The 27,244-nt window shown below is 47.1% G+C and overlaps 1 protein-coding gene across 14 annotated transcripts in view; it reads right to left on the bottom strand.

Annotated features, from left to right (window-relative positions):
• The window catches only part of AGAP1 (ArfGAP with GTPase domain, ankyrin repeat and PH domain 1), a 639,539-nt gene that overhangs the window by 232,252 nt on the left and 380,043 nt on the right, over nucleotides 1-27,244 (bottom strand). For all 14 annotated transcript variants that reach the window (XM_054258069.2, XM_054258070.2, XM_054258072.2 and 11 more), the window contains one exon: nucleotides 11,346-11,450. In XM_054258069.2, coding sequence (XP_054114044.1) covers nucleotides 11,346-11,450 — 105 coding nt within the window. The remainder of the gene's footprint in view (nucleotides 1-11,345; nucleotides 11,451-27,244) is intronic.

The raw sequence follows: 27,244 nt of genomic DNA, 5'->3' as shown, positions 1-27,244 counted from the left end.
GCCACACAGATCCAACACCTTTACTCCACGTGCTACAGAAAACAAGTTGAAATGAAGTTGTGCCCATAGCTGTGTGTGTGTCATGTATGTATGGTCCTGTGCAAGTGTTCACAATGTATTTTCCCATCAATCATCTGTTGGAAGCTGCCTGAGATCCTATCTTGGATAGAGGAAGAGCTGCAGTATGACTTGAAGCAGGCAGTATCTATACATCAAGGTTCTCGAGGTGACATTCACACCACGGCTTGAAGAGCCAGGTGTTCCTGTGAAAGCAATCCATGCAGAAAACTGGAATGTGGGTGTTCCCAGGGAAGCGAAGAGCACTGACAGACTCAAGGATGTGAGCATAAGCTTTGTTATAAAGGGATTCTCTCTTTAGTTCGAAGAACAGCCAGCCAACTGGGGACTCTTCCTGTTTCTCTGGAGCCGACTCCTGCCAGTCTTCAAGACTTGGAGAAATACCTGTTGCAGTCCATATTGTTAGGAAACCACTACCAGGCAGCTCAGGCTGGAATGGCAATGTGGGTTTGCTGCCAGAGTCCGGGTCTTTGCTCTTCAGCATCTGTGGAATCTCCTCATAAACCTCTAAATGGGCTGTGTTTTAGATTCCAGTAATGCTGTTAGATTTTGCAGCATCTGTAATAATGCCCTGTGAGAGACAGTGTGTGTGTGCACGCGTGCGTGTGTGTCTGTGTGTGTTCTCCCCCCAACCCTACCTCAGCTTAGAAAGGTCATGCTGTATGACACAATATTGTTAGTCTCAATCACAAGAAAATATGTAAAGCAGGGCCAGGATTGTCAGTGTTGAGTTTGGAGTCCAGGCAGTTCAGGAGCAAGGATGCTGAAGGAGTCACATGATGTGAAGCTTCAGTGTGGCAGCGCTCAAGCCACTGTGACCGGTACATACTAAGCAACACCTACATGTCACTCACATGACAGCCCCTGGGCAGACAGTGGGGAACACAGCCCTCCTCCTCAATGACATACACTAGATGGGGCAGAAAAGAACGTTCTCACCAGAGGTAATGACTACACTAGATGGGGCCCGGGAATCAGGGAGGGCCATGGAGGCACATCTGCATGATGGACACGGCGCACCCTTATGACGGACATCACACACCCGCACCATACAAGGTACATGTGTGCCAGACACGGTGCACCCACACCACGGACACGGCGCACCCTTATGACGGACATCGCACACCCGCACCATACAAGGTACATGTGTGCCAGACACGGTGCACCCACACCACGGACACAGCACACCCTTATGATGGACACGGCGCATCTGTACCGCAGACACAGCACATGAAATGCCAAAGGACAGCTCCAGGCACCTTGGCTTACAACCAAGAAAGCAAGATGAAATACATTTTGATCTTAAGATGAATCACGCCTTCTGCAGCAGCGTGCCACAGACTTGACATGTCTGCCTATGCTTTTCTCAGGAAGAAAGGGAGGCCTGTCTTTTCAGTCATTCCAGCTTCACCTCTGAAAATCTGGGCTCTGCTCTGGTCAGTCCAGTAGCCTGCACAAGAGTTATTCTGACAGTTTCAGTGTTCTGGGGAAACCAATGAAAAGTGTCTCTGAGCGTAAATGAATATCCAGCACCTCGAGAAGTTTGAGGTCTACCCCAGCAGACATGTGAAGGTGGGTGAAGAGACGGATCACAGATTCTGAGTGCATCCTCAATCCTCAAGTAAAATGTCGTAGTCCTATGTGAGGGTTTTGTGTATTTACAAAGGCAATTACGAGCACTGAGCGAGCACAGCCACGAGCTGCTCTTCTCATAGGATAGGTATCTTTTTTTTTCCTTGAATTATTTCTTTTGAGGAAAATACCTACTCAGGAATCATCACAGATCTTTGTGTTGTCTTTCCATCAGTAAAGAAGTGGATCTTCTGTCTGATTTCGAAACTAGAAACTTTCTGAAATCTGCATTCTGATGATAATTTTAGAGAGTCCAGGTCTGGCTGCCCCGACTTTGAAAGAACAAAAGCAAACCTTGACATGCAGAATCAAAGGCTTTGTGTATTGCAGGACAGTCTAAGCTACTTGGTTAGAAATTTACCTGCTTAGTAATGAAAAGAAGGAAAGCTCTTTAACAATTTTAAAGGAAGAAAATTTAAGAAGGAAAAGTCCAGTGTTGCAGGTCAGGGAGAAACGACAGAGCCACGGCCATTTTAATCTGGGCACATGCAGAACGGAAAGGAATCTAAAAAGAAAATTTTTTAGAAGTCTAAGCAGTTCACGCACGCGTCAGCCAGGCGTAGCCCGGAGGGAGGAGTTTCACAGCTGCCAAACGTCGTCCTGAGGATGCCCAGAGCGCCAGGACTGGAATGCAGGTAAGCTTTCCTGGACAGGGGCACCGTAAAGTCCTTGGCTTGACCGTGAGGACACCAAGCTCATCCTTCCAGGACCACTTAGGAACCCCACTGCACACATCTTTGTCAGCAGAAATTTCAGCCACGCACTTGTCGGCCACGCTCTCGACATGGAAGATGAATAGGTGCCACGCTGAACTGTGCAGCCCTGAGGTCCAAGTTCTTTCTCATTATGCCTCCATTTTTCTATCAAGGTGCTCCCTAAGGCTCACATTCAAGGCCAGAGAAAGGGACTCTAAGGGTCTCAGAACAGGCTGCCCTCGATCCACCTCAACTGTGATCCAGCAAAGTGTCTGAAAACCACGAGACACTCATATATATTTCCTCCCAGAAAGTTAAGCAGTTAAGGCTTTTTAAAGGTCTTGGAGACATACAATTTTTCAAAGACACAAAAATGTAGGTCAGGCACAATGGCTCCTGCCTGTAATCCCAGCACTTTGGGAGGCTGAGGCAGGTGGATCACCTGAGCCTCGAACAGGAGTTCGAGACCAGCCTGGCCAAGATGGTGAAACCCTGTCTCTACTAAAAATACAAAAAATTAGCTGACTGTGGTAGTGGGAGCCTTTTATCCCAGCTAGTCGGGAGGCTGGGGCAGGAGAATCGCTTGAACCCGGGAGGCAGAGGTTGCAGTGAGCTGAGATCATGCCACTGCACTCCAGCCTGGGCAATAAGAGCAAAACTCTGTCTCAAAAAAAAAAAAAAAAAAAAAAAAAAAGTACACCATGGAGCAGCAGCACAAGCCGATGTGCTTGCTTTTATCATTTCAGTCTTATTTAAACGTTTGGGGTTATCTCTGCAAAATGCCAAGTGGAGATAAAGGAGCAGTTAGGATGGTCAGTCCTGGGGCAAGTGTGACCAGGTCCCAGATTGCCTGGGACTTCCCTGATTTCAGCTATGAAAGTTCCGTTCCCCGGAACCCCTGAGTCCTGCATAAAACCAGGGCAGCTGGTGACTCCACTACAGCAGTTTCATTATTTGGTGGAGCGTTCCGTCTGTTGCCTAAACTGAGCTGCAGGTTCCATTTAATAATCGCATCTTGCGAAAGAAAGAGGAATTAACTGAAGTGTTTTTTTTTGAACCCTAGTTTTAGTCTCAACCCAGTAGCTTCAACTTCAGGACAGTGTCTTCCTTAGAAGTTCAACTGACTCCATTTAGCAAACAAAATGCTAAGAGTTTTTGGTAAAAATTTCAAAGCACACACTCTTCAGAGTCCAAAGTGACCCAGAAGACAAGAGACATGAAACTTCCCGCCCAGTGAAAGAACCTGCTCTGCATGTTTCTAAAACAGAAGCCTTCTAGCCCGTTTCACAATGTCTACCTTCAAACGCGCCAATGAGAACGAGTGTGGCCCGAGAGTGTGCAGCAGGGCGCCTCTGTGTGCTCCGAGAGCAGTGCAGGCTCGCTCCAGCTCCTGGACAGGCTGTGCAGGCCCCCGCCTGCTGTAAACTAGTGGCTGAATGTACTCTATGAGGGAAGCGAAGATGTGGACGCTGTAGGTTCATTCGCCCCTCCCCACTCAGGCCTTGTTATCCTGCCCCCCAACACGGTTCTTTAGGAATAACCACAGCCGGGCACGGTGGCTCACGCCTGAGCGCTTTGGGAGGCTGAAGTGGGCGGATCACTTCAGGTCAGGAGTTTCTGACTAGCCTGGGTAACATGGTGAAACCCCATCTCTACTAAAACAAAAATTAGCCATGAGTGGTGGTATGTGCCTGTAATCCCAGCTACTTGGGAGGCTGAGGCAGGAGAAGCACTTGAACCCAGAGGCTGCATGAGCAGAGATTGTGCCACTGCACTCCAGTCTGAGGGGCAGAGCAAGACTCGGTCTCAAAAATTTTTAAAAAAGGGAATAACAACAGTGGAAATCTACCATTACTTCCTCCTGTGGCCACACCTCCTCCTCTACCTACAAAGCACGCAGGTGCAGGGACCCTGTCATCCTGGGGCAGCCAATGCTAACACCACCTAAGCCTTTGGGGAAGAGCTAAAGGAGGCTGGGAGATGTGGCTGTGGGTGATGGCTGGGTCAAGACTTCTCAGAACCCAAGCTGAGCGGATCTGGGGCCTGGAGGTATCACTGGCACGGACTTTCAGGGAGCTGTGTTAGTATTAGTTGCTCAATGTTTTGCTTATTTTCCCCTCTGATTTCCGGGGAAATCATCACATCCTATGATCTGGCTACTCGATCAGCAATTCTATTCCACTGCTCAGCAACAGAGGTCTCTCCTTAGAAAAAGGTTTAAGGTTTTCAAAAACAGGAAACAGACCTGGGGAAAAAGGTTTCCCTCCACATCTTCCATCTGTGGTGTAGGAAGGGTATGTAGATTTAGCTTACGCCCTACATAAAGAACAGAGTGAGGCTCAGCTGTGCATCAAGGGAACCAAGGATCACTGGTCTCCTCAACAACCTCTGTAAGGACTGAGCTTGGGGCGCAGGGCAAAAAAAAAAAAAAAAAAAAAAAGAGGAAGATACTCCTGGGGGATGATGAGAAAGGAAAGAGAAATCCAAAGCAATTAAGTGGGAAGGAAAGTGGCATCCCAGGGCCACTACCCAGCTGAGATCCCACATCATGATTTCTGCACGTAGAAAGCTGCCCGCTTTCTGAGGGAGACAGGCAGTCCCTGGGATCAGCATTCGTGAGGTTCCCAGGCAGCCGACCCGCTTTAGCCACCTGTTCAGTCTCACACCAGCCCCACGGTGTCCTGCAATGCCAGGGCCCCCCAATTTCATAACTGGCTGCTTTGTTCTGAAGCCACAGTTTCAGAGAGCAGGTCATCCTGCTGGGATTCCACGAGCTCCACGCATGGCATGGCCACAGACCGACTGTTTTGCAAAGAGCTGGGTTTATTTCCAAAACACCAATGTATGGAAAATATCTGTCTGGGACTGATACTTGAAATTCGTATCCAAAGGTGATCTTTCAAACAAACACTCCCATGGACACTTGTGCAATAAGCTAACCACGTTCTTATCCCTCAGGAATCGAACTGACCTCTTCCGGGAGATCTTTTTTTCTAAGGGTATCTAATCAACACATTTAAAAACACTCTCCAAGAATTTTTCACAAGGTGAAGAAATGATCAGTCTCCTGCTTCCACAGCGCCAGAAGGAGGTGAAAGCCAGAGCTCCCCACTGCTGAGGCCTCTTTCCCAAGCAAATGTAGGAGAATGCTGGCACTGCCCCGGAGCCTACAGGAGCGGAGGAGGACACAGGGAAGGTGGGGACAGCAGGTGGCCATTCCACCCAACAGCGACAAATGCTGTACCTGCCTCTATCAACTCTTTAAGACAGGGTCTTGCTCTGTTGCCCAGGCTGGAGTGCAGTGGCACGATCACAGCTCACGGAAGCCCTGACCTCCAGACTCAGGTGATCCTCCTGCTCAGCCTCCTGAGTAGCTGGGACCACCACACCTGGCTCATTTTTTTCTTTGCTGTAAAGATGGAGTCTCTCCATGTTGCCCAGGCTGGTTTATCAACTCTCGGCCCTTGCTTACCTGGCTTGTCTAGGGAGGACTGCTTGGGGAGCTCCCCTGGAAATTTCATTTGGTTGACTAATGCAGGAGCTGTGTGGAGCGGCCCTAGGGAGGGGGGTCGAGCCTTCCAGACCCTCCTACCCCATATAAGCAGTCCTCTGACATTGGCCCCTACACCTGAAAATCCCTGTGCCACAGAGGGAGAAGGACATAGGTGGTAATTCCACCTTCTGGGTTTGATCCTAAAGAACAAACAATACTGAGACCCTCTTGAACTATTCCTTCCCCACCCCCTGCCCATGACCTCTTTGGCCTATTCTGTTTAAACTTGACTCAGCTGTTTACTCTTTATTTATTTTTTTTGAGACAGAGTCTTACTCTGTTACCAGGCTGGGGTACAGTGGCGCGATCTCGGCTCACCACAACCTCTGCCTCCTGGGTTCAAGCAATTTTCCTGCCTTAGCCTCCCAAGTAGTCAGGATTGTAGATGTGAGCCATCACACCCAGCTAGTTTTTGTATTTTTAGTGGAGATGAGGTTTCACCATGTTGGCCAGGATGGTCTCAATCTCTCGACCTCATGATCCACCCACCTCAGCCTCCCAAGTAGCTGGGACTACAGGTGTGTGCCTTCATGCCCAGCTAATTTTTGTGTTTTTAGTAGAGACAGGATTTCACCATGTTGGCCAGGATGGTCTCAATCTCTTGATCTTGTGATCTGCCCCCATCAGCCTCCCAAAGTGCTGGGATTATAGGTGTGAGCTACCGGGCCTAGCCAATTTTTGTATTTTTCGTAGAGACAGGGTTTCACCAGGTTGGCGAGGCTGGTCTTGAACTCCTAACCTTAGGTGATCTGCCCGCCTTGGCCTCCCAAAGTGCTGAGATTACAGGCCTGAGCCACTGCACCCGGCTCCAGTTGTTTATGCTTGCTCCGATGTTCCTTGTGTGCAAGACCCAGCTCCCCAGCTCAATTTCACATAAGGAAATGGAGGGAGGCTGCTGGTGGCAGCAGGGTCCAGCCTCACAGGGATTGTGAGCAGCCAGCACACACGTGGACAGAAAATATATGTCTATGTTGGAAGGAACAGGGCCTCATAGCCATGCGCAAGTGCTGAATCCCCGTCTGAATCTTCCACGTTTGACCCAACGGCAAGCCTGGCGCTCTAAGTCCCCACTGCCATCCCACAATAGAAGTACCAGCTGATTAGAATCTAGCCCCCCAAAAAGCATGCTTGTTTCCTTTTTGGTGCACTAATTACCCAGGCTTCTTTAGAGGTATACACCAGGAGCCGGTACAGCAACCTCACTACTGACACATGCTTACGTCTTTGTAGAAAACTCTAAAAATACCTGAGGGTTTGGCCGGCTTTTTTTCCTGGGCTCCGTGGAAAGGAACGGGCACAGCCTATGCTATATGACATCAATGCAGGGCCCTGCTCCGGGAGCTCCTGCAGAACCTGGGCCCCATATGCCTTTGAGAGAAAAGGTGGATGAGAACAGTGTTCTCAAAAACCAGATAACATTTTCCTCTGGTATAAAAGAGGGAGTTATTCTGGTCCAATGACAGATTAACATCTACTTTTAATGACTTGATACAGGGCTACAGAGGCTGGACATGAGCCTGAATCCCAGAGGACAGAAAAGAAAGCCGGTTCCCACATTCAAACAACAGGGTGTTACCAGGGAGAGGCCCCACTTCAAAGTGTGGTTAATAGAGTTAGGACCAACAGTGATGACTCTGGAACCCAAACACCACCAATCGTGGCAGCTTTCCCAACACCGGACCACTTACGCCACAACTGCATGTGGCCAGTGACCCTCAGCGGTCCTTCTGCTGTAATACATCCTGGAGATAACCAAGGATGTGGGTGTCACAGTGTTATCTGTGTTTAACTGAGACCATCTGGTTCTACGACCTTTTGAAACTTTCCAGACTGAGATGACTGGGCCACTTTCATGGGATAGAATTTTCGGACCTGAACTAGCAACACGTCTGTACATTCACAAGTTTCTTATTAAGGAAAGTCTGGATTCGGCTCATGGGTGTCTCCCCGAATGCCTGTTCCCATTTTGAACCAAGACCACCAGATAAACTCAGCTGGTATTGTTCAGCACTTCCCCTAACAACTCACAACGGAACAAACTCGCTGTATGCACCTGCCAGAGAATACACCAGGAACTCACTGCCTCTCCATGCTTTTATCCAATGCTTGGCTGTGAAAATGAAACCAAGGAAGGATTACATGGAAGGTCTTGCCGTCTCTCCAGGTTTTAGTAATATCAAATCCACTCCTGGATTAAGCCCCTCCCTTAGAGAACTATGTACCTGCATCAAAAATTTCAGTTACAAGGAGACTGGCATTCACAGGATTGCATTTGAAAATGACACTGGCTCTTGCTTGCTATACAATTACACAGCAAAGCCCCACTGCACCCCTCTTCTATACTCCACTGATATTCATGCATCTTTGTGAAGGAAGGAGAAAAGACGGAAAGGGCAAACACTGAGGGACATCACAAGAAAAAGCCTGTGGAGAGGAGAATTTTTGAAGAACTGGTTGTGATCATATACTCAAGAGGCTGGATGAACAGCAAGCAGGCTTTAGGTCTCCTAAGGGAACCTTCTGACACATACTGTTGTTATCAGATCCGCCCCTTGGCAAGCAGCAGCAAACATCCCTTTGACAGAGCCTGGGCTCAGCAGGTGAGCATATGTAGACTGGAAATGTACCATCCATCAGCTCTCACTTTTTACTGGTCAATGAGTCCTATCAAGAATGATATTTTGATTGCACTTCTCTAATTGATGTAAAGCAACTGGTTCCATAGTGAGAGCTCTGCTCTCTTACGGGGTCTTAGGAGGAGCTAAGCCAGCAACGAGGCGGGCCCCCCTGCTGATGGAGCAACTCTGCAGAGAGAAGCCAGGGAAGACCCGGTGCCTCAGTGTTGCTCTGGTGGATGGAAGCTGGGTGTGGAGGGGGCTGGAGAACTGGATGGAGCAGTCCTGGAGAGATGCTAACCCAATCACAGGTGGGCCTCACGGAACTGGCATCACACCTCTCCCATTTGAAGGCCACCTGGAGAACCAATCTGACTATATTCCAAAACTGCACTCGAAGTACAGCCAGCACAAGGGGATTTCCTTACTACAATAAGGAACACATGGAAATCTATCCGGGTCCACATCTCGAACCCCTCTGAAGAGTAATGCATGGGACGTGCTCTCAGTAACAACAGAAACAAGTCGGAGACATTGACGGAACGCCTGCTTTGCTGCGTGGTTCTGAAAGGTGTAGCTTCTAAAAGACAAGGGGGAGACCAGGGCAACTCAGGCCAGCAAGAGAATGCAACATCAAGGTTATCACGTTACCGATGACATTAGGAAGAGCTCTTCTTTCTGAAGGTTAAGTGTGAGAGGGTACAGAGAAAAAGCCCTCTTATATACAGCCAGATGAGATAAACTCATCAACCTTTCTGGGAATTTGACAACAGACACCAAAAACCATGAAAGCACACGCAGCCCTTCAACTCAGGAAGTCTACCGCTAGGAATTTATCCTGGGAAAATGGACAAGGGCACAGAGAGATAAACAGAGACAGTGATCGGAGTTCTTTATGAGAGTGACAAAACTGGAAGTAAATTTATTTGCCAAGGTTTGTTTTGCAGATATCACAGGAAAAATGAAGGCACATCCACACAATGGAGTATTATATAATCATTAAAAATGGTGGTGTACACGAATATTTCTTGACATGAAAACATCTATCATTAGTGAGGAAGGCAGGCTGTGGGCAGTGTACGCACAGTCACCATGTGCTTGGGGAAGAAAAAAGCACATATACACAGAAACAGCTGGGAGTATGTACCCGAAAAATGTTCAGTCATGTTCCCAAGGTGGTATTTTAGGAATGGTATTAATTTTCTTCAATGTGCTATTTCTAACTTCTTGTAGCTGTGCCATTTTACACAACACTTCAAATTTGTAAAAACTGATAGCTTGGCTGGGTGTGGTGACTCATGCCTGTAATCCTAGCACACTGGGAAGGTGAGGTTATGCAGATTGCTTGAGGCCAGGAGTTCAAAACTAGCCTGGGCAAAACAGGGAGACCCTATCTCTACCAAAAAATACGAAAAACACTGCTACAACTACGAGTAGCCTGACACAGTGACAGAAAGTCACCCTCTGTATCTGTGGATTCTGAATGTGCACATTCAACCAACTGGGAATTAAAAACATTCAAAAGAAGGCTGTGCGAGGTGGCTGATGCCTGTAATCCCAGCATTCTGAGAGGCTGAGGCAGGCAGACTGTGAGGTCAGGAGTTCGAGACCAGCCTGGCCAACCTGGTGCAACCCCATAGCTACTAAAATTACAAAAAAATTAGCCGGGCATGGTGACAGGCACCGGTAATCCCAGCTACTCAGGAGGCCAAGGCAGGAGAATTGCTTGAACCCGGGAGGCAGAGATTGCAGTGAGCTGGAATCGTGCCATTGCAATCCAGCCTGGGAGACAGAGTGAGACTCCTCTTAAAAAAAAAAAGAAAAGAAAAAACAATGAAAACTAATATAACAGTGAAGAATCACACAAATGAACAACAGCAGAGCAACTACCTACAGAGAACTTACGTTCTAGTACATATTATAAGTGATCTAGAAATGACTTAAAAGATTACAGGATGATGTGCTTGGATTACATGCAAACACTATGCCATTTTACGTAAGGGACTCCAGCACCACGGACCGTGGTATCCAAGGGGGATCCCAGAATCAATCCCCCACAGATACTTAGGGGCCACGTAATAGAAGGGCTGAGGCACACCACATTTTCTGATGTCCACATTCTCTACATTAAGTAAGAGTCACGGAATGTGTTGCTATGAAATTGACACCCCAACTTTAAATGTTATCAAGGGTAGAAGGTCTGCATTTCTTCCCCAAGAATAAGGTTAATTTGTTTATAAATCTATCTTATATAAACCACCAATATAACAAACTTTGTTAACACAAACAGAAAAGTTTCTCTTGCCTTATCAACTGGAATGTGTTCTTATCTGACAATAAAAACTGAGTCATGAACTGCATATAGTTCCTTATTTTTGTTCACGGCTGTTCAAAGCTAAATCCTGGGTTCAGATGTAATTGTTTCCTTCATTCTCAATTTTCACACAGATCACTCCTATCTCCTTTTCCTTTTCTTCTTGCGCGTGTCTTTTTACTCTCATCTAAAATTTTACTTCATCTGTGCCTTTTACTGTAATTCTTTGTAGAACTGGAAAGCCACAGACTGACTGGTAGGGAGGGGAAGAGAGAGAAAGACATATGGTCTAATGCAGTGTGAGGGACAGTGTTATTTATCTCACAGTTGAGCAGGAGACCAAATAGGACTTTCACTTCAAACAGAGACAAGAGGCTGGGCTGCTGGCAGGTCCCCCTTCCCCACAGTGTTTAGTTGAGGTCTGCAGCTGTTAATTGCTCTGAGGGGGCTATACTCACATGTAAACTTGGATGATAGGTCAGCACGCCATTGTCACACAGGGTGACATATTTCTTTTTCCACTCTTTATTCAACGATTTGCCACTTCGCTTCAACAGCATGCCCTACAAGGAAAAAAGAGCCAAATATAAAGTCTAACGTAAATAAAAAAAGGAAAAATAGGTACACAGGCAACATATATATTCAAAAAACGTGTGTGTGTGCAGAACTTAACTCTGTGATACTGGCAAATGCTACGAGATGTGCCTTTAGTTCAACAAATACAACACCAACATTAGACCTTTTGGATCATTAACTAGTCCGTACGCTAGACCTTTTGGATAATTAACTTATAAACACACTGGAAACACCTAAAGGTATAATGTTTCAAAGAAAGAAACCTCAGGCTGGGCACAGTGTAAGCATCATTTGAGCTCAGGCGTTCGAGATCAGCATGGTCAAGATGCTGACACCCCATCTCTACAAATAATAATAATAATAATAATAATAAAATTCTTATTTTCAATAATAAAATAGCTGGGCATGGTGATGTGTGTCTGTAATCCCAGCAACTTGAGGGGGCTGAGGTGGGAGGATCCCTTGAGCCCAGGAGGTTGAGGTGGCAGTTGAGTTATGACTGCACCATTGTACTCCAGCCTGGATGACAAAGCAAGACAGTTTGGAAAAAAGAGAGAGGAGAGAAGAGAGACAGAGCTAAATGGAAAGAACAAACCAAAAAAAACGTATTAACTGGGCCGGGCGTGGTGGCTCACGCCTGTGTTCTCAGCCCTTTGGGAGGCCGTGGGAGGCAGATCACCTGAGATCAGGAGTTCGAGACCAGCCTAGCCAACCATGACCAATATGGTGAAACCCCATCTCTACTAAAAAATACAAAAATAAGCTGGGCACAGTGGTGGGTGCCTATAATCCCAGCTACTTGGGAGGCTGAGGCAGGAGAGCTGTTTGAACCCGGGAGGCAGAGATTGCAATGAGCTGAGATCCTGCCACTGTATTCCAGCCTGGGCTCTAGGAGACTCCACCTCAGAAAAAGAACAAACTGTATTCTCACCTTATGATATTTGTAACGAAGGATTTTTTTTTTTTTTACAGTTTCTTTCATTTCAGATTTTTTATTAAAACTGAAATTCCACTGGCAAATTTCAATAACAGTATTTAATAGATGAATCCCATGTGATTTAATTCATTTTTAATGTAAGCATATTAGGCCTCCTTGAAAATTACTCAGAAGTTGAAACCAACACATTTTTGAAGCCATGTTTGATCTAGTCTTTTTCAACGCTTGCTGAGAATTTCTTCTTGTTTTAACACCAATTCCCAGCAAGCCTTGCTCCCCCTTTACAGGTTTCCCTTTGCTAAGGAAACTGCAAACACGGCTGACATTGAGCCTGCACAGGCCCAATCCCGTGAGCTGAGGGTCTCTTCTTCTCCGCCCGGGCTCCATGCCTGCCCAGTGTTCACGTTGGGACTCTCTGTCTTCCTCTCGTCTCATCTTCTAATTCTGGTCCATGTTAACCATCCCTCCTGAGCCTCCTGAGTAGGTTGGGACTAAAGGCATGTGCCATTCTGCTCGACTAATTTTTTAATGTCATTTTTCTTAGAGACTAGGTCTTACTCTGTTGCCCAGGCTGGAGTTCAGGGCACTGATGGGATTACAGCTCACTGCAACCTTGAATTTTCCAGCTCAAACAATCCTTCTGCCCCAGCCTCCTGTGAGTAACTAGGACTACACAAATACGCCACCATGCCTGGCTAACTTTTTATTTTATTTTTTGTAGAGATAGGGTCTCACCATCTTGCCCAAGCTGGTCTCGAACCCCTGGGCTCAGTAATCCCTCCACTTTGGCTTTCCAAAAGTGCTGGGATAACAGGGGATTGAGCCACAATGCCCAGCCCAGGTCTCTAGAAAGTGCTGGGACAACAGGGGAGTGAGCCACCATACCCAGCCCAGGTCTCCGGAAAGTGCTGGGACAACAGGGGACTGAGCCACCACGCCCAGCCCAGGTCTTTGGAAAGTGCTGGGGTGTTGGGGAGTGAGCCACTGTGCCTGGCTGACGCTCATTCTCTTCTGATCCTAGGAAAACTCCATGTCCTGGTGAAGAAAAATCCAAATCTTGACAAGATTAAATAAACTCTTGGATTACAGGCACTATTCAAGTCCTACGGAACACCCTGGCCTCCTAGGAGCCATAGTTTACCTTCCAGCCTTGGCCCCAGTTGGGTTTATTATCTGACCCCCAAACAACTGCTGTGGAGACCAAGAGCTGCTGGGCTGCCCTGCTTACCACCTCATGGCTGTGGTCCGGCTGGGCTGGGGCAGGTGTACTTTTCTTTCAGTGGCCCAAGCACTGCCCCATGCTCAGCCTGGCTGTGCAGTCATGTCCCTGGACTCCTCTGCTTTCCAAAGCAACAGGTCAGGGGCAACGAAGTTACGGATGCCATGGCTCCCTGAAAGCCAGGACTCGGAGTTACAAAGGGGAAGTGGCTTGTTAGCTAACAGAATGTGGCAGGGCCCCCCTGCCCTCTTCACTCCTGCCAGCACACGGGGCTGCTGGGCTGCCAAAGTCTCCTGTTCCTACGCATGGAGTGAGCTCCTCTCCAGGCAGAACCTCCGGGTGTCCCCGCCGTCGCCTAGCCCAGCACCTTTGGTCTTCAACCTCAGCCCCCACTTCCAAACGCCAAGGGTGGCTGCTCAGGACTCCTCCAGCAGGCACCTGTCACCTGAGTCCCTTGTAGAGAGAAAAGTGAAACTTCACAACCGCTCGACTTCCCACCGCACCCCACAGTTTACAGCGGGTATCCCCAATTCCCAAGACATTCTGATTCCGTCAAGGAACATGAGCGGACAGGGGTTCTGCTTCACTCCCAAGTTCCCACTAAAATATAATGTGAGCTTGGAGTGAGAGCAGATGAGCACCACTCTAAGATGAAAACACACACATATTTCCTTTCACTTACACTGTGCACAGCTCTAGAGGAAGAGGTTTCTGTTTGCTAAATCCAGGAGCAGCCTGAGAAGCCTCAACTCTGAGTGTCTTAGAGGAAAGGAGAATAGGACAAGAAATCTCAGCCCTACTAGCAAATTCCAGGAATGGGGTGCCTGGGGCTGCTGGAAACTGGAGGTCAGACCTGCTTGGCAGGGAGGAGGGCTTTAGTGCTCCAGAACATGACAGCAACTTGCTGCCACCAACAGGCCTCTGGGATTGTGCAACACAGCAATCCTGCAGGGCTGGCCGGTCCCATGCAGCCAGATTTCCTGATTCTCAAAGAGAAGGAGAAACACTGGACTTGGATGTGATGGCTTCTTATATGAAAATACTGGCAACAGATACATTTTTGCACTGAACACAGGCTACACCGAACCTGCCTGCAGGCCACCTGCACTCTGTGTTGGAGACCTCAGGCCAAGAGTCACTGGGGCTGGATGAAGCCCCCTGCCCTCCCATGGATCTTAGGATCCAGCGCCCACACTCTCATCTGACACAGGGAACGTGGCCTTCAAGGCAGCAGTGTGCAGAGGCCACTCTCTAGGGTTTCCACAGGCACCACAGGTTCTTCTCTGAAGCCAGTGGGCTGCCCTCCACCCCACTTCCTGCCTGGCCCTGCAGGTGCCTGAATGTCTGGGCCCTGCCATAGGTGAGCAGGTAAGCAGGGTGGAGGAAGGGAGGGGTTATCTGATTTGCATTAGGAAAGATACCCCTGGTGAGGCCAGATTGTAAGTTGGCAAGACGGAAGCGCTTTCTCGCTCAAAGTGTGGCCCACTTTAGACCAGCAGTTGGGTCTACCTGAGGGGAGGAATCAACCCAAATTTAACAAGATCCCCAGATGGTGTGAAGGAATTTGAGACACCCTGGACACCTGTCATCTTCTCTGGAACCATAATTTCTCCAAGAGAACTTTTAAATTTTTGGGTTTTTATTGTAATCACTCCCTAAAAGGTGATCCAAAACCGCCACTGGATTTCACTGCCCGGGTTGGCATCTCTGACTTCCTAGGTCACGAGGCGGGAGAGCACGGAGGGAGACGCAGAATGTAAATCACTCACTCTGAGGACAAGTCAACCCCCAGGGAAGGCACCGCATGCTGCACACAAAACGATTTCTCAGTATGAAAGCAGGAGAGCAAGAGACTGGGGTCACCACGTGATACGGTCACGAGGCAGCTGAAACCAGGGGAGCCTGCGCTGCCACCGTCATCCCTAATCCCTGGCATGGACGGCGTCATTTTGTTTCAGCAAATCAACCTTCACATTAAACGCACAGTAAATTAATGCTATTAAATTTTTAATAAATATAACTTTTATATTTAAGAGCTATATAAACACAAGGACTTGAATCATAGTTTTCTGCTTGTACCTAATGTTGTAATTATTATCAAAACAATTAACTCAATGTTGGAGGATTCATGAGATTTTCGTTCTTTTAAAAGGTTCTGGCCAGGCACAGTGGCTCAGGACTGTAATCCCAGCACTTTGGGAGGCCGAGGCAGGTGGATCTCCTGAGGTCAGGAGCTCGAGAACAGCCTCACCAACATGATGAAACCCCGTCTCTACTGAAAATACAAAATGTAGTCAGGCATGGTGGCGTGTGCATGTAATCCCAGCTACTTGGGAGGCTGAGGCAGGAGAATTGCTTGAACCCAGGAGGTGGATGCAGTAAGCCAAGATCACACCACTGCACTCCAGACTGGAAAACAAGAGTGAAACTCTGTCTCAAAAAAAAAAAAAAAACAAAAAAAGAAAAAGAAAAAGAAAGGTTCCACACCACTCAGATGTGGGAAAGAATGGTCTAGAATGGCAGTGATCAGGGATGTGCCTGGGGGTGAGAGAGGAGAAGGCAGGCAGGCAAGGAGAATGCGGACGTGAGGAACATGGAGGAGGTAGAACTGGGACAAGGTGCTGGGTGAGGTGGGACGGGGCCAACACGGGCAATGTCAGGCTTTAGCTGTTGCGGCCCAGTGGGGTCCATTCACTGAGCCAGGGAGTACAGGAGTTGGTGACCAGGAAGGGAGGCAACAGAAGGGAAATGAAGTCTTTGGTGTCAGCCACACAGCATGGGATGGGCCAGTGCCCCAGGTGGGCAATGCAGCCAGGCAAGCCACATGAAGTTCCATGCCCAAGGAGGAAGCCTGGGAGGTGTGGCTGCAGAGGAGCCAAGAGACAGAGGAAAAAGCCTAAGGGTGAGGACGTGATCACACTTAAGGTTTGGCATGTAAGGGCCGGGTTATAATCTGCACAGTCAACACAGAATCAGAATCCCATTTGGAAGAATTATCATCTAAGGGTCAGCAATTTTCCTGAGAATCATTAAAATCATGATGTAATCATTTAAGAGGTTGACTAGAGAGAGATCCAAGATGGCTGATTACTAGCAGCTCAGGATTGTAGCTGCCAGTGAAACCGCAGAGAATGAGAGGACGCCACACTTTCAGACAAATTTTTGTTGCTCACGGACCAGGAGATTCCCAGCAGAGGAGCCCCATGGGTCGCCAGCGCGACTCTTGTGGCCAGTGAGGCAGTTTTGCCGGCGCCCCAGTGCAGCAGTTCTCGGTGCAGGGTAAATGGGACTGGGTCCGCTTCTGGTTGATGTTTGGAGCTCTGGGAAGGCAGAGTCGCCTATTCAGCTGATTGAAGGAGGGACTCAAGAAGGAAGCCAGACCGGAGATTGCTGGGCAGAAAAGCACCATGAATCTTAATGCTGCTGTTTTAGCCGGCGCAGTGGGTTGCTCAGATTCCAGTGCTGGGAATCAACAAGTTGGACGTCCACTCAGAGACCTAATTTGAAAGTTGATAATTACAAAGACGACAGGTGGATAAATTTACAATGATGGGAAGAGACCAGTGTAAAAAGGCTGAGAATGCCCAAAATTAGAATGTCTCTCCCTCTACAGGAGATCACAGCTCCTCATCAACAAGGGAACAAGGCCTGATGGAGAACGAGTGCGTTCCAGTAACAGAATTAGGCTTCAGACGGTGGATGATAAGAAACTGTGAGTTAAAAGAACACATTCTAGCCCAATATAAAGAAACTAAGAACCTTGAAAAAAGGTTTGACGAAATCCTAATGAGAATAGACAATCTAGAGAGGAATATAAGTGAATTAAAGGAACTGAAGAATACACAATATGAGGACTCCGTGAAGTATGCACAGGTTTTAACTGTCAAATTGATCAAGCAGAAGAAAGGATATCAGAGGTCAAAGACCAACTTAATGAAATGAAACAAGAAGACAAGATTAGAGAAGAAAGAGTAAAAAGGAATGAGTAAAGTCTCCAAAAAATATGGGACTATGTGAAAAGACCTAATTTACGTTTGATAGGTGTATCTGAATGTCATGAAGAGAATGAATCCAAGCTGGAAAATATTCTTCAGGATATTATTCAGGAAAACTTTCCTAACCTAGTAAGGCAGGACAATACTCAACTCCAGGTAATACAGAGAACACCACAAAGATATTCCTCAAGTAGAGCAACCCCAAGACATATAATCCTTAGATTCAGCAGGGTTGAAATAAAGGAGAAAATTTTAAGGGTAGCTAGAGAGAAAGGTCAGGTTACCCACAAAGGGAAGCCTGTCAGACTCACAGCAGATCTCTCAGCAGAAACCCTATAAACTAGGAGAGTGAGGGTCAATATACAATATCCTCAAAGAAAAGAATTTTCAACCCAGAATCTCATATCCAGCCAAATTAAGCTTCATAAATAAAGGAAAAATAAAATTTTTCACGAACAAGCAAGCATTCAGAGATTTCATCACCATCAGGCCTGCTTTACAAAAGCTTCTGATAGAAGCACTTTACACAGAAAGGAACAGCCAGTATCAGTCATCCCAAAAACGTACAAAAAGGTAAACAGTATCTCCATAATGAAGAATCTGTATCAATTAATGGGCAAAAATAGCCAGCTGGCATTAAATGACAATATTAAACTCACAAATATCAATATTAATCCTAAATTTAAATGGATTAAATGCCCCAATCAAAGACACAGATGGGCAAATTGAGTAAAAAGTCAAAACCCATCTGTACGCTGTATCCAGGTCCATCTCATAAGCAAGGACACACAAAGACTCAAAACAAAGGGTTGGTGGAAGACTTACCAACCAAATGGAGAGCAAAAAAACCCAGGAGTTGTAACTTTCATCTCTGACAAAATAGACTTTAATAATAATGAAGACCAAAAGAAACAAAGGAGGACCTTACATAATGGTAATGGTAAAAGGATCGATGCGACAACAGGAGTCAATGATCATAAATACATCTGCACCGAATATGGGAACACTCAGATACATAAGACAAGTTCTCAATGACTTATAAAGAGACTTGGACTCCTGCACAATAATAGCGGGAGACTTTGACATCACATTGTTAATATTCGACAGATCAACGAGATAGAAAATTAACAGGGACATTTATGATTTGAACTCGGACCTGGAACAAGTAAACTCAGGGAATATTTATAGAATTCTTCACCCCAGGTCCACAGAACATAGATTTTTCTCAGTATCACATTACACCTATTTTGAAAGTGACCACATAATTGGAAGTAAATCACTCTTCAGCATTTGCATAGCATTTCACAGATTTAAACGAAATATTGGCTGGCTGTTTGTTATTTTTTTCCCTTATTCCTTCCTGTCTCCGCTGTCAAGCACAATTATCGGCATAAAAGAGGTTTTTAATACCTATTTTTAGATTGCATTTCAGCCTGGGCAATAGAGCAAGACTCCTGTTCTCTCAAGACTCCTGTTCTCTCTCCCCCTTTCTCTTTCTCTTTCTTTCTTTAAAAACAAACAAACAAAAAAAGAGGTTGACTAGTTCATTCTCCTTTAAAAAGAAATTGTTTTAAGTTATTTCTAAAACTATATAAATTGACAGTAAAAAGCATCATGTTCACCTCAGGAAAACAACAGATAAGAATATTTGCAATTTTGAATGAGGAAGATAAAAAATAATGAAATACAGAAAATCATGAAAATGATGAAAAAAACAATGAAATAAATACAATGCACACCTCTATCAGAGATGAGAAAATCATCTGCAGGTGAGCCCCTGACCCTGGAAACAAGTGATCTAATTACAGCGAGGAGATCTTGGTCATGGGTCTGACATAGAACTATTACTTCTGAGGAAATTAATATTTGTACCATTACGTGGTCAAACTTAACTCTCACTAAATGAATCCCTGTTAAATATAAACCAACAATGCATCGAGTTTTTAATATAGGACAAAAAGACGTTTACCAGTTGAATAAAAATTTGTAAGTCCCTAGTGCAATTATAATATATCTGAGAAGATGTTTTTGTCTGATTAGTCCAGATCATCAGTTATTAAAATCACTGCGCGTCCTGACGGGCAACGAGAAGTGTAGACATCTGCACACAACTAACACGGACGTCTCCAGGCGGCTCCGTGTGCGGGTTTCATGGCGCACCATAAGCAAGTGCAGATGGGAAACAGGAGACCACACACTCCCGGCAAAGCTGGGGAGAGCAGCTCTACTCAACCATGGGCCTGGGCTGCAGGTGGAATCTTGGAAAACGTGCCGGGAATCCTGTCCAATCGCAGCCTTTAAATCATACGTGTTTTAAAAAACACAGTAAGCACGTGACTCCAATCCTTACAATATCGACCTGGCCCTGAGAAGCACAGCCTGTGGGCATAACAGCCTGTCCTGAGGTCTCAGTGGGGAGGCCTGCTCCCCTGGGAATCAGATCTCTCAGCAGACAGCACGACGTAAGACTCACACCTCGATGGGCTTCTATACTAGGATCTCAGGAACCAAAAGTGCTTGTTCATCCCAGGCACGGACAATACCATCTATTTTACTACAATTGTTGTTAGTCACAGGAATCCTAAAAAAACAAACGCGGGATTTGCTCTCTAGTTGGCAGACATAGAAACAGGTCAAGGCCATGGACCAGTAAGGTTGAAAAGTGACCTCATTTATAAAACAAGGCTGACCTCCTTGCAGCAAGGGCAGCTGGGGGACAGGGGGTGACAGAGCTCTGTCCATCCCAGGACCCCAGGAATACTGCCCCTGGCCTCTAGGGTTCTTACCCCAAAACTCAGTCTTCAACCAGTTCCAGTTTCTCTTTCTGCCCACGTTTGAGAGAGCTGTTTCCAGTTTCCTTCCACTTCAAAAGAGGGTACTGCTCATCTGATAGAATTGTGGGGCCATGATATTGACAATTTCTCTGGTAAGTGGGTATTTTAGTGCCAGTTTTTAAACTCATCCTGTCTGCCTTGATCCAAGAACATATGCGCACACACACATGTGCACACACACACACGGTTATCTTGGTTCTAGAAGTGATGCTATCTTTGTAGTGAGTTCTATATATGAGTGCCTCCTCTTTCATACTTACATTTCCGGGTGCACTTGGAATTTCCAGAGTACATGAAGGCAAAGCCACACAAGATCACAGAGTTCCGTCCTGACCCCTGGGGACAGGAGTGACTGATCCAAGTGAGGCCTGCCATAGCATCTTGAGCACACTGCCGTCCCACCCAAACCTGTCAGCTGTTAGCAGGCTGCCCCTAGGCCTCTCAGCTCCCTGAAAGTGCACTTTGGTGTTCTGTCTAGGAGGAGGCACCTAGAGTGATGGACAGCAACTGTAACCACAGCCCTGGCCCCAAGGAGGCATGAGGGTAGCCATGTCTGAGGAGCTGCTGCAGCACCCCCAGTTGTGCCTCCTTCCTACAACACCAGGTAACCTCGGGAGCTCAGCTCAAGAATATGGTTCTGGGCCGGGGGTGCGATGGCTCACGTCTGTGACCCCAACACTTTGGGAGGCTAAGGCGGGGGGACTGCTTGAGTCCAGGAGTTCAAGACCAGCCTGAACAACAAGGTGAAACCCTGTCTCTACAAAAAATTCACAAATTAGCTGGGTGTGGTGGTGTGCACCTGTAGTTCCAGCAACTCGGGAGGCTGAGATGAGAGAACTGCCTGAGCTCAGGAGGTTGAGGCTGCAGTGAGCATGATTGTGTCCCTGCTCTCCAGCCTGGGTGACAGAATAAGACCTTGTCTCAAAACACAAAACAACACATGTGGTTCTGGATTGACATCAAGGTCCTTCCATATGGACTGGACAGACGCACTGGCCTTCCCACAGCTGGTAACTTAGGCCTCCACCTCATTACACAGCCCTGCTCTTCCCTAAAGGGCTCCTGTCCTGGGAAACCCAGACTCTCCAGCTGAGCATCTAATGCCCACAGATCTCTGAGGTCAGAGAGTCCATGTCTGCACTGACACATGAAAACCTTTTTTAAAAAAAAAAAAAAGGTTAGCCAAAACAATAGGAGAAACTACAAAACTCTATTGCCTCTCCTTGAATAATTTTCAAAGGCCTTTCTTCAAAAGCATGATTAGACAGAAGCTCTCTGATGAGTGAAGATGTTGGCTGGGCTTTAGAGGCAGGAGGCAAGATGAGCTTTCATAATCAGAGGTTCAACTGCACTACAAATGAGCAGACTCAGGAAACAGCTTTTGTGGATTAAAAACATGATTTTTCTTTCTCAGCTTAAATTAATTCTGAACATTGATTTCTGAAGAGTGTTTGTACCAAGTGGGAATCACAGAATTTCTGCCTAGAGCGACCCCAGAAGTTAAACCATTCAGCCCTGAATCTGCCACAAAAATGTTTTGCATGATCCCCACCTATGATCCTTGTCTCTGCATGAGCACCCTGGGGACAGGGGCCCAGGGGTCTCAAGAGTGAGAGCTGCCTGGACCATCTCCCTTGGAAGGAGCCAGGGTCCACTGCCCTCCAGGGGCGTGGCTGGTTCCTACCTCCAGAGCTGCACTGAGCCAGCGGGGACTTCCAGGGAATGTGAGAAGCCTTCTCACAAGTGGCAACCCAAACCAAGCCCCTTCTTAGTCCATACTCTTCCTAAAGCAAGTTCCAGTTCGACTGTGGGTCGCCCCTCTGAACACACTCAGCATCCCCCGTGTGCAGCAGCTACATGGAAACCAACCGGGGAAGACAGGGAGCCCGCCGCCTTCTTTAGGGAGGAACTGGTACTAAGGTGGCCCCCACCACGTCTGGGCTGAGCATGCGAACAGCCTCTCTAGGCTTCCATCAGCCCGAACTGTCACACTTCCCCACTCTAAGGACCAAGAAAGTGGAAAACCCTAAAAATAGTTCATTTGAAACTTTTAGAGGGCGTGAAACCACGATCCTCGGTAGTGGGAAGATGACAGGCCGGAAGGCTCTGCCTGAGATGCCCAGGCGGACGGTTCCCGTCAGTGAATACCAATGGCTCCTGTGATCCTAAGTCTTTTTGATTCCGCGTAACCCAGGGCCAAATGGCATGGTGGCCTGTCACCGTGCATACTCTGTCCATCTTTCAGATGCCACTTTTGTACATGTGAAAACCGTCTCTGCTTAAGATTCTTTCTTGCAGTCCAGCTGTCACAGTGAAGACATCAATTACAGTTAATGCTTTCTTTGACTCCTACCTATATGGCTTTGGCATTTATTAACAATTTTTGTTTTTATTTCAGTGCAATATTGGGCTTACTCTGAACCAGATGCTGCTGTTCTAAGTGGTTACAACTGGTACTCACTGAAGTGCATGACAACGGATGGTCATTGATTATCCTCATTTCATGGATATGAACCGATGTGGCCCCTTTAACTGGGATCCAGAGGGTGAATATCAATCACTCAGTATTAACAACTGCACATTTCATCAACTGCGTTCACAATTGATACCCACGATTAACCTCATCTCACGGAGAAGAACGCTGAAACACGGACTGGTTATGTAACTTGCCCAGCGTGCACAGCCAGCGTGGCATCTGTGCTCCAAAGACAGCTCCCATTGGACCATACTTCATGGCATTTCTGCCCCTGTATAAATAAATCCTCCCACACTGACCCTGGGCTGCCCGTTTAGCTAACTATCTCTACTGGGTTTAACCCTCAAGAAAGCCTGGCAGCCCCTGCCATGGGGAGCTCCGACAGACAAGTGAGCCCTGCTGGGCTGTCCACAGTCCTCAGCGACAACCTTGTAAGACACAGTCAGGGGCTGGGCACGGTGGCTCGCGCCTGTAATCCCAGCACTTTTGGAGGCCGAGGCAGCCGGATAACAAGGTCAGGAGCTTGAGACCATCCTGGCTAACATGGTGAAACCCCGTCTCTATTAAAAATACAAAATTAGGCCGGGCGCAGTGGCTCAAGCCTGTAATCCCAGCACTTTGGGAGGCCGAGGTGGGTGGATCATGAGGTCAAGAGATGGAGACCATCCTAGTCAACATGGTGAAACCCCGTCTCTACTAAAAATACAAAAAATTAGCTGGGCATGGTGGCGCTTGCCTATAATTCCAACTACTCAGGAGGCTGAGGCAGGAGAATTGCCTGAACCCAGGAGGCGGAGGTTGCGGTGAGCCGAGATTGCGCCATTGCACTCCAGCCTGGGTAACAAGAGCGAAACTCCGTCTCAAAAAAAAAATACAAAATTAGCCAGGCGTGGCAGTGCACGTTTGTAGTCCTAGCTACTCAGGACGCTGAGGCATGGAAATCACCTGAACCCAGGAGGCGAGGGTTGCAGTAAGCTGAGATCGTGCCATTGCACTCCAACCTGGTGACAGAGCAAGACTCCCGTTCAAAATAAATAAATAACGGAGTAGTCAAATGACTGTTTTTGCAAATCATGAAGTTTCAGGGTAGATCCTTATGCAGCAACAGGTAAGAAAAACAGAAGTAGGGCCAGGCGCGGTGGCTCACACCCGTAATCCCAGCACTTTGGGAGGTTGAGGTGGGTGAATCACGAGGTCAAGAGATCGAGACCATCGTGGTCAACATGGTGAAACCCCGTCTCTACTAAAAATACAAAAAATTAGCTGGGCACAGTGGTGCGTGCCTGTAATCCCAGCTACTCAGGAGGCTGAGGTGGGAGAATTGCCTGATCCCAGGAGGTGGAGGTTGCGGTGAGCTGAGATCGCGCCATTGCACTCCAGCCTGGGTAACAAGAGCGAAACTCCGTCTCAAAAAATAAAAAAGAAAAACAGAAGCAGCATCTCGTACTGCTGTATACAGCAAACGTCAAAAACACATGGCAGTGGCTTTGGAACCAGGCAGTTGGCTGAGGCTGGCAGAGATGTTAGAAGCATTAGCGGAGGTTGTGAGGACAGCAAGGAAAATGCTACCTGAGGATGGAAATGGGGCTGGCAGAACATGCACCAGCAGGGCCATTAGCAACCTGCCCCCCATGGGGATGGGTAGCACAGCAGGAGTGCCTTGTGAGCCTGCACACCTGGGTACCAGACTGCAATGCTGGATGCTGGAAGTGCTCCTGGCTCTGTTAAATATGGGAGGAGAGAGAGGAGGTCCTGGAAATTTTCTGGCACAATTAGATAAAATATTTCAACTGGAAACCTTGCTGGACTGATCATAAAAGTTTCTCATTCCCAGCTTCTCCTGACAGCATAAAACTCTTGAGTAAGAATTAGCATGGGAACTAAAAATCAAAACCTGGGGATGCCAGTAGCTGTGATCTCAGATTGAGGACCCCTTCAATGGTGTGGCAGTCAGACCCCTTCCTTGAGAACTCAAAAGATTTTAAGGCAATGCCTCACAGACCCTTCTGATTACAGATCCACGGATTAGAGAGAGAAATCTGTGCATTAGCTTTGCTTAATGGAATGGATTATGATTTGACACAAAGGATACCCACAAGGTTTTTAAAGGAATGATACCACCTTGGATTAAAACACACAGAGAAAATTCAGAAAGAAAAGTGGTCTTTGGGCCCTGAACTTTAAGTACAGCAGGAAGCAGGCTGAGAAACCTACATAGTGGAAAACATGGGTCAATTCTTATGGGAAAGGCAGAGGGCACAGCCAAGCGCCAAGGAGGATGCTTTCTGGGGAGAATATACAGTTCTTAGGCCCAGAGCAGGGTGAATCAGCATCATGTGCTGGCTGGATTTCAGAACAGCTATGGACCAGTAATTGTGCCGTGTCTCTTGCCCCCCTCCACCTTTTTGGAATAAGGGTATCTCTGCAGTTCTCCTATTACAGAGTCACCACTGCATGGTGTGTGAGATAACTTGTCTCCTGGGTATCCTGGTCTTCCATGGGGAGGACCACATGCAAGGAGCCTCATCCACATGTGTACCTGCCATAGACAACAAGACCATGAACTTCAAAAGCCTGTGCCGGATGCCATAATGGCTTGAGACTTTGGGTGGCTGGGAACAGGCTGCGGGTACTTTGTATGATGAGGGAGGGCAAAGGGAAGGACCTAGTCTCCAAAGACAGCACACAAAAACCAGCCCCCTCATCTGCCGTGGTGTTCATACCCTGTGTGAGCACTTTGCCCTCTGACTCAATTTAACCAATAGAATGTGGTGGAAATTATGCTGTGCCAGTTCTGGCCAAAGCCTGAAGGAGGCCTGGAAGCTCCTGCTTTTGCGGCCCTGGGAAGCCTGAGCAGCCTTGTTAAGAAGTCAGACTGTTTTCCTGGGGGAGACCAAGAGGAGATACCCAGAGACTACTCGAGGGAGAACTGAGGTCTCAGATCGATGACTGCCATTGACCTTTTCATGTCCACCCTCAGCCATCTGAGCCACTTTTGTGGAGGCACCAGATATGTTAGTATGGAAATGATCTTGGACGCTGAAGCCCTAGAAGGTATTTTGAGGAGCATGGACAAACCATCCCCAATATGCCTTGCCCAAACTCCTGACCCACAGAATCATGAGAAACAGTAAGATGGCACTGCTTTAAGCCACTATACTTTGGGCTCATCACCCAGCAACAGATAACCCAAACGACAACACAGGGCAGAAGCAGGGGCAAGGTTCATACTCGTCACCCCGCTGCTACGCTGCTTCTCTGTGAACCATTTCACCCACCAGACAGATTTTTTTGTCTAGCAAGAAATTTAAGTGTTTTGTGACACCTCAAATTCTTCTTGTCTTACTTGTAAAATGTCAAATGCTGATCTAATTCCTACTACCTAGTTAATTTACTGACATATCAGAAAGACTAATTTTAATGATCTATAACCAAAGTATCAGGATTCCAGGCAGGCACATCTTGCTTTATGCCCAAGGAAACTTTTCTACAGCAGAGCAAAGAGAAGAACTGTCTTTTGGCCGCAATCTCTTTATTCCTGATGTGTATTCTTTGTCTAGTCCCAAGAGGTCATTGAAAGCCAAAAGCAATGTTAAGTGTACAAGCTTTAAATAACTTACAAAGTTAATGTAATGAATGTAAGTGCTATCTGAAATCCATCACTCAGTGTTGGCTGCAGCCCCAAGCTGTGATAAAACACCACTCATAAATTTATATTAAAACCCTGCTCAATAGCAATTATTTACCAACAAAGATTTATTGACCGCATTAGAGACTGGGGGTCTTAACCAGGCAAATCAGTCTTTGTTTTGGCTCTCAGGGACCAAATGGTGCTGGCCTCTGCTCGCACAGGGATCACGATGACACAGAGGGAACATTTCACAGCTAAGCTTCTACGTGGCGATGGCACATCAGCCTCGACGCAGGCGGCTCCATGTCAAGAGCAGATTATCAACAGGCACGTCCCCAACCGCTCGTCTTCGCTCTGCGGGCAGCATTCCTCACCGGCTTTAACAGACACCGGAGGCCGTGCGTGCATCCGAGTGAAAGCAACGCACGGCGCGTGTGTGATTTCACAGTGAGGCCAAACGCATCCTCCTGCCGCCGCAGGGGCACCCGTAGTTTCCTAATTACCATGTTTAAAAAGTGGCTTTTCCTGGCTTAGAAACATCCATGCAAGTTCAGAAATGTTTGCTTCTACTTCTAATTAAAAAAAAGTGACGTCTGAGTGCTTCTGTGGTTTTATAGTAAGCACTGTTAACCACTCAGTGCTTCATAATTTGCATTCTATGAAGTTCTAAAATGGCTCAGAGAAAAGCT

Source organism: Callithrix jacchus, chromosome 6, assembly GCF_049354715.1.
Source record: "Callithrix jacchus isolate 240 chromosome 6, calJac240_pri, whole genome shotgun sequence".
Taxonomy (NCBI): domain Eukaryota; kingdom Metazoa; phylum Chordata; class Mammalia; order Primates; family Cebidae; genus Callithrix; species Callithrix jacchus.
Note: the sequence above shows the minus strand (reverse complement) of the source record. Positions and strands in the feature narration are given on the sequence as shown.